Consider the following 7413-nt stretch of genomic DNA (forward strand, 5'->3'; position numbering starts at 1 on the left):
CGGTGGCGGAGGTGGCAGTGGCGGTAGCAGAATGAGAGGTGAGGGTGAGCACTGGGGAGGGAAGAGGGCAGGCCCTGCTCCGCCCCGGCTTGGGCCTTGCTTGGGAGCTGTCCCGCCCGGGAGCGGTTCCGCGCGGGAGCTGTCCCGGACCAGCTGTCCCAAGCTTAGAAAGGACTTCGCTTTTCCGGCCGTTCTGGGGTGGGCTGCCTTATCCACGTGTGTGTGTGTGTGTGTGTGTGTGTGTCGGCCGTTCTGGGGTGGGCTGCCTTATTCGTGTGTGTGTGTGTGTGTGTTGTGTGTGTGTGTGTGTTGTGTGTGTGTGTGTGTCTCGGCCGTTCTGGGGTGGGCTGCCTTATCCACGTGTGTGTGTGTGTTGTGCCAGTGAAATCCTGGGTTGGACAGAAGGTAGATATTTTGTCGTTCCTTTGCCTTAGAGAGGGGGTAAGGGAGAAATATTCCCTCTGACTTGGGAATACTTAAATAGGTTCAGCCTGAAGCAAACCAGAAAGTACACAGAAGAGAATGTGGGTAGGGAGTGGATTGTGACCACTTGAGGTATGTCACTCCGTTGCAAAGTGTTCTTGCTTCAGGGCGATGATCTCTGATCCCAGCTGGACCAAGAAGGGATCCCACCCAGAGGAAAGTGGAGGTGAACTGGCCTGTGAGAGGAGATTCCATAGTTCATGAGTTTCGATCAGAGGCCGTGCTCCTGGCCATATTGAATATCTGTCAGAAGGCAAGGCTGGGATCACTGGATTGGAGCCTTAGATGTCCATATCCGAGGTTTGGGGAAAAGTGTGGTTTAACTGTTTTCTTTCATCCTTGGGTCTTTCAGTGAATTAACTGATTAGTGCTGTGAAGAATTTAGCTTTTATTAGGGAGGATGGAGGGGAAAGTGATGCTAAGAGAAGCTCCACAGGCTTGGAACTCACCACATCATTTACCTGCCTTTCTCATGGCACAGTTTTTGTCCTGGGTCTTAGTGGAAATTGGCTTTCTTTAGCAGTTGGGGTGTTTCATTAGCATGATTCTACTCAGGCCATTTCAAGAGTCCTTTTTTCCAAACTGCCCTGAAGAGATTTCTGGCTCTTTGGGACAGAGGGAAATTTCCACATGCCACTTTTTAGGAGTGGCAGGAGCGGTGGTATTCAAGTTCAGTCGGAGAGATAGCACATGCTCTGTGTACACATACACACACATCGTAACTGGTTCACTGTGGATCTTTTATGGCCTCCCTCCTTCTTTCATATTTGCATGTGTGGGTAGCTTTGGTGCTTAGAGTTCCCTCACTTTGAGGGAAGTAACTGAAATCATGGTAGTGAAGATTTTCAGCACATTGGTATCTTCCTGGACAGGTTAAAACCTGAAAAGCATGTATTTCCCACCAATCCTGTCACCTATTCCCCAGCTACCTTCAGTTGCTCATTTTCAAAATAAAGGGGTTAACTTGAAAAAAAAAAAAAGTTCTTTTCAGTTCTGTGATTTTCTGATCTGCTTTCTAATCTGACTGGCAGTTGGTAAAATGTGCAGCCTGTTGTGTTATCACTGTTTTTTGATTAAAACAACGTACAGCCTGGTCTAATGGTAGTGGGTTATCAGAAGTTATTAATATTAGTGTTGCTAAAGTTGGTATACAAGCCCCCACTGCTAAATTTGGCTGGCTTTAATGGGCTGGCCAATTAGCTGTATTGGTTAGAGCACAGTGTTGTAACACCAAGGTCGAGAGTTCAGATCCCCATACCGGCCAGCCGCCAAAAAAAAAAAAAAATTTTTTTTTTGACTGGCTTAAAAAAATAAAAAGCAGTGTGGAAAACCTTCTGGAGTGATCACTCCATCCTATTCCAGGTGATTCCAGGATCAGCAGCTAGGTCTCCTGGGATAACTGTCTCCCCAGGAAGGCTTCCAATGTGGGAAGTCAGCATTAGGTATGCAAGCTCTCTTGCTTCTTGAGGTCCATTCTTAATGAACTCTTCTGGGTTCTGGCCTATCTTCCTTCCTTAGATGGGGGCCTGGAGTCATCTAGAGAAAACGGGATAGTAAAAAAGCAATTAGAGATAAGAATGCCAGAGGAGAGACATTAACAATGTCATATGAATCTAAAGTGCTTGTAGTATACAGGAAATTCAATACCAAGCCACGTGAGCAGAGTTATTTTGCTCAGGCCCTGGAACACACCTGTGTGAGCAGGAGTTTCCTGGGATATCCCCTGGTATCTTCTGTTTTAGACCTTAGGTAACAGGTTGTGGGCTGGGGACGGTCCAGCTCCCCTCCCCCAGATGGAGTCTCAGGGGTTAGTGTATCCTGACAGGAGGATCCCTGGGATTTTCATCCAGGTCTCCCCTTTCTTTCATAGTGAAGGTGGGGCCCAGGATGTGGCACTGGCATTGGTGCCAAGTAATCATGGTCCTTTTCATCTCCCCTTCTCCTTCCCTCCACCCCAACCTTTGTTTCCAAAGATGGACTGGTGATCCCATTGGTAGAGCTGTCAGCAAAGCAGGTGGCATTTCACATCCCATTTGAAGTGGTGGAGAAAGTTTACCCCCCGGTGCCTGAGCAGCTACAGCTCCGAATTGCTTTTTGGAGCTTCCCTGAGAATGAAGAGGACATCCGGTGAGGCTACAGGACTGATGGTGGGGAGTGGGGTCCCGATATTCCAAAGTGTTGGCTGGGCTTCCTACAGAACAAAAGAGATTGTTGTATCTGGGGCTATGGTGAGAGGAGGACAAGGGGAGGAGGGAGTGCCTAGGATTTTCCCCAAGATGGAATGACCTGGGGAGAGAATGCCTAGGGCATTGTGGTCTCTGACAGGGTCTATTGAAGTTTATTTGCTAAGTTGTGGCTATGTCCTCTTTTCACCCCCCAGGCTATATTCGTGCCTGGCCAATGGCAGTGCAGATGAGTTCCAGCGAGGAGATCAGCTATTCCGCATGAGGGCAGTGAAGGACCCACTGCAGATAGGTGAGGGTCCTATCATGCCCAGTGGCAGCCCTACTCCTCCCATCTCCTGTGTTATGAATTAAGGACCCATGACAAGAAGCCGGAGCAGATTGTGTGAATAACTGCAGGGCCAGGGTCAAGGGCAGAGACCTAGGTCTTGGCAGCTCTCCCTGACCATGCCCACATTTCTCCCCAGGGTTTCACCTGAGTGCTACAGTGGTGCCACCTCAGATTGTCCCCCCAAAAGGGGCTTACAACGTGGCTGTGATGTTTGACCGCTGCCGGGTCACTTCCTGCAGCTGTACCTGTGGGGCTGGGGCCAAATGGTGCACCCACGTCGTGGCACTCTGTCTCTTCCGCATCCACAACGTGAGGCCCTCCCAATTTATCCCGGTCCTGTCCTACGCTCCATCCCCCCTTTCTCTGCTGCATGCCTGGCCACAATGTGAGCCCCCTGCCTCCCCAACTCTGCCTCTCTATCCCCAGCTCCAGCAAGCCTTTTCTCGATTGTTGCATTTCTCTCTGTGTGCCCTTCAGGCTTCTGCAGTCTGCCTGCGGGCCCCAGTCTCAGAGTCCCTGTCTCGGCTACAGAGGGACCAGCTGCAGAAGTTTGCTCAGTACCTCATCAGTGAGCTCCCTCAGCAGGTGAGTGAGGTTGGCACACCTTCCTCTGACTAGCTCCAGGGTGGTATAGCAGCCTTCCTGTCAGGCCCAGGCCTCCTTGGGTTCACCTGTGCCTTGTTCTCTCTGCCTCTGTCCCTTTCCCCCTCAGATCCTCCCCACAGCCCAGCGTCTCCTGGATGAACTCCTCTCCTCCCAGTCAACAGCCATCAATACAGTGTGTGGAGCCCCAGGTGAGCGTGGTGAGAAAGAGGGCAATAGGAAGAAAGACAGCTGGTAGTGCGCGGCGCTGCTTACTAAAGGCTTGTTGTTGTCGGGCGAATTCAGGCCCCTATCTTTAGGTGACTGAATGCCTGTCATCCCCAGATCCCACAGCAGGACCCTCAGCCTCGGACCAGAGTACTTGGTATTTGGATGAATCAACACTCACCGACAACATCAAGAAGACACTACACAAGTTCTGTGGCCCTTCCCCTGTGGTCTTCAGGTAAATTGGACCCCCACGGACCTGTGTTTGTGGTGTAGAGGGAGCATCCCTCAGGCTGCTGAGAGATCCTTTGTTCTGTTAATGCCTGTGTCCACCACCTTTTATTCCCTGCACTGGCACAGTGCCTGGCACACAGAAGATGTTACTAATGAGTCAGTGGATGGTGGTGATCTTGTACAGACACAGAGTAGTCTGTTCTTATTGAGGTAGAACAAGAGTATTTTTCTTTCTTTGACAAAGCAGGAAACTAAGGCAGAGAAAGATTAAGATTTTTTTTTTTTTTTTTTTGGGGTGAAAAAAAAGTTTTTTTCTTTCTTTTACAAAGCAGGAAACTAAGGCAGAGAAAGATTAAAATTTTTTTTTTTTTTTGAAAAAACAGGAAAATAAGGGAGAGAAAAATTAAAATTTTTTTTTTTTTTTGAAAAAACAGGAAAATAAGGGAGAGAAAAATTAAAATTTTTTTTTTTTTTTGAAAAAACAGGAAAATAAGGGAGAGAAAAATTAAAATTTTTTTTTTTTTTTGAAAAAACAGGAAAATAAGGGAGAGAAAAATTAAAATTTTTTTTTTTTTTTGGGGTGAAAAAAAAGTTTTTTTCTTTCTTTTACAAAGCAGGAAACTAAGGCAGAGAAAGATTAAGATTTTTTTTTTTTTTTTTTGGAGGTTGGACAGTACAAGGATTGGAAGCCTTGAAGGTTAAGAATTTTTGTCGTGGACATCCCTTTCCCCCTATACTCTGTATTTTGGGTCAGAACCCCTTTGTGTCAAAGCTCTGATGCACTTTTACCTGCTTCATTCAGCCTGTCTTAGAATCATCATTCTCTGCTCTACTACTTTTTCAGTGATGTGAACTCCATGTATCTGTCTTCCACGGAGCCTCCAGCCGCTGCTGAATGGGCATGTCTGCTGCGCCCTTTGAGGGGCCGCGAGCCAGAGGGTGTCTGGAACCTGCTTAGCATTGTGCGGGAGATGTTCAAGCGGAGGGACAGCAATGCTGCCCCCTTGTTGGAAATCCTCACTGATCAGTGCCTCACCTATGAACAGGTAATCTCCTGGAGTCGGGTTGCTCTGTGGTGCTTCATGCTTTCCCTCCCTGCCAGGTACACTGGGGGGTGCTAGTCTTTCTCCAAGCTGTCGGATGCATCTCACGGCCCTCTTTGTCTCCAGATAACAGGTTGGTGGTACAGCGTGCGCACCTCAGCCTCACACAGCAGCGCCAGTGGGCATACAGGCCGTAGCAATGGGCAGTCAGAGGTGGCAGCCCATGCATGTGCCAGCATGTGTGATGAGATGGTCACACTGTGGAGACTGGCTGTGCTGGACCCTGCACTCAGTCCCCAGCGGTGAGTCTCCCTCTGGGCTCACCACAGCCCTGAGCCTGAATCAGTCCAGGACAGACTGAGCACTTATCTCCTTGTACAAGATATGTACTATTATTCTAGTTCTAAGGAAATGGGAGCTGCTGAGCAGTAGGGTTACCAGTGATTTACGAGTCCTTGTTCTAAAAGGATTTCTTCCTCCCCTCCCCCAATAGCACCCACTTTCCACGATTCCTGAGTGTTACAGTGATGTCTATGGGGCTGGCTCAAGAAGTACTTCCTTAAGAAGTACTTCCTTGAGTCCTTTCCCTGTGCCCCTCTTTGGGTTACACCCCTACTCTATCCCCTCCTTTCCCTTCTCAGTGCAGACTGCAGCCCCTCCAGCAGCCTCCTGCCCTTTGTTTCCACAGCCGCCGTGAGCTGTGCGCACAGCTCCGCCAGTGGCAACTGAAGGTGATTGAGAATGTAAAGCGAGGACAACACAAAAAGACCCTGGAGCGGCTCTTCCCTGGCTTCCGGCCAGCAGTGGAGGCCTGCTACTTTAACTGGGAAGAGGCCTACCCCCTTCCAGGTGTCACCTACAGTGGCACTGACCGGAAGCTGGCACTGTGCTGGGCTCGGGCCCTGCCCCCTCGGCCAGGAGCCCCCCGCTCTGGGGGCTTGGAAGAATCCCGGGACCGGCCCCGACCTCTTCCTGTTGAGCCAGCTGTGCGGCCTAAGGAGTCTGGGGCCAAGCGCAAGGGATTGGGTGAGGGGGTCCCCTTGTCACAGCGGGGTCCCCGCCGCCTCTCTGCTGAAGGGGGCGATAAGGCTCTGAATAAGATGGGTCCAGGTGGGGGCAAAGCCAAGTCACTGGGTGGGGCTGGCGGTGGTGGCAAGGGCTCAGCAGGCGGCGGGAACAAGCGACGGCTGAGCAGCGAAGACAGTTCCCTGGAGCCAGATCTGGCGGAGATGAGCCTGGATGACAGCAGCCTGGCCCTGGGTGCAGAGGCCAGCACTTTTGGCGGATTCCCTGAGAGCCCTCCACCCTGTCCTCCCCCTGGTGGCTCCCGAGGCCCTTCCACCTTCCTTCCTGAGCCCCCAGATACTTATGAAGAAGATGGTGGCGTGTACTTCTCAGAGGGGCCTGAGCCTCCCACAGCTTCCGCTGGCCCCCCTGGCCTACTTCCTGGGGAGATCTGTACCCGGGATGACCTCCCTTCCACAGATGAGAGTGGCAATGGGCTCCCCCAAACCAAAGAGGCAGTCCCTGCAGTTGGAGAGGAGGAGGATGATGACTACCAGGCATATTATCTGAATGCCCAGGATGGGGCTGGGGGCGAGGAGGAGAAGGCCGAGGGTGGGACTGGGGAGGAGCACGACCTGTTTGCTGGGCTGAAGCCACTGGAACAGGAGAGCCGCATGGAGGTGAGAGGACTCTGAGGAGACTGAGGGAGGGAGGGCTGGGTGCTCCTTAGCCACAGCTGGGAAGAGCCATCTGGCTCTAGCTGGGATTGTCAGGACCATTAGCGTGACTGTTTGACTCCTGTAGCAGGCTCCTAACTGGCCTCCCTGCCTGCAGTCCACTCTCTTCACTACTTCCCCATTGATTTACCTCTGATGTCTGAATGTATCACTCTGCTGCTTCAAACTCTTCACTGGTTTCCCATTTGCCCTTAGGATAAAAATAAAGGTCTTCAGTATGACCTATGACCTATGAGGCTCCACTTGAGTTGATCTTTTTTTTTTTTGCGGCTGGCCTGTACAGGCATGGAACCCTGGACCTTGGTTTTATCAGCACCTTGCTCTAACCAACTGAGCTAACCAGCTAGCACATTGATCTGATCTTTGCCTGCTTTTCCACTCTCGTCTGGCTACTCTGTCCCTTGTCTTCCACTCAGCTGAACCACTCCCATACCCTGTAATGCTAATTCTTTCATCCATACTTTTGTACATATTGGCTTTTCTGCCTGGAATGCTCTTCTCTCACCTTGCCTGGCTAGCTCCTCCTCCTTCCTCAGGTCTCAGAGATCTTAGAGATCTTTTTTTTTTTTTTTTTTTTTTTTTTTTGG

At 50.5% G+C, this 7413-nt stretch overlaps 1 protein-coding gene across 1 annotated transcript; it reads left to right on the forward strand.

Annotated features, from left to right (window-relative positions):
• Positions 1 to 7: 7 nt before the first annotated feature.
• LOC103583868 (zinc finger SWIM domain-containing protein 8-like) lies at positions 8 to 7054 on the forward strand (the record flags this gene model as incomplete). Its single annotated transcript, XM_008565065.1, has 10 exons — positions 8 to 38; positions 2457 to 2610; positions 2864 to 2958; positions 3134 to 3306; positions 3475 to 3582; positions 3710 to 3791; positions 3925 to 4045; positions 4886 to 5087; positions 5211 to 5386; positions 5773 to 7054. Coding segments are annotated over 10 exons (2154 nt in total), but the record flags the coding sequence as incomplete, so codon positions are not given.
• Between the last annotated feature and the right edge of the window lie 359 nt (positions 7055 to 7413).

The sequence above is a fragment of the Galeopterus variegatus genome, unplaced genomic scaffold (genome assembly GCF_000696425.1).
Source record: "Galeopterus variegatus unplaced genomic scaffold, G_variegatus-3.0.2 Scaffold29580, whole genome shotgun sequence".
Taxonomy (NCBI): Eukaryota; Metazoa; Chordata; class Mammalia; order Dermoptera; family Cynocephalidae; genus Galeopterus; species Galeopterus variegatus.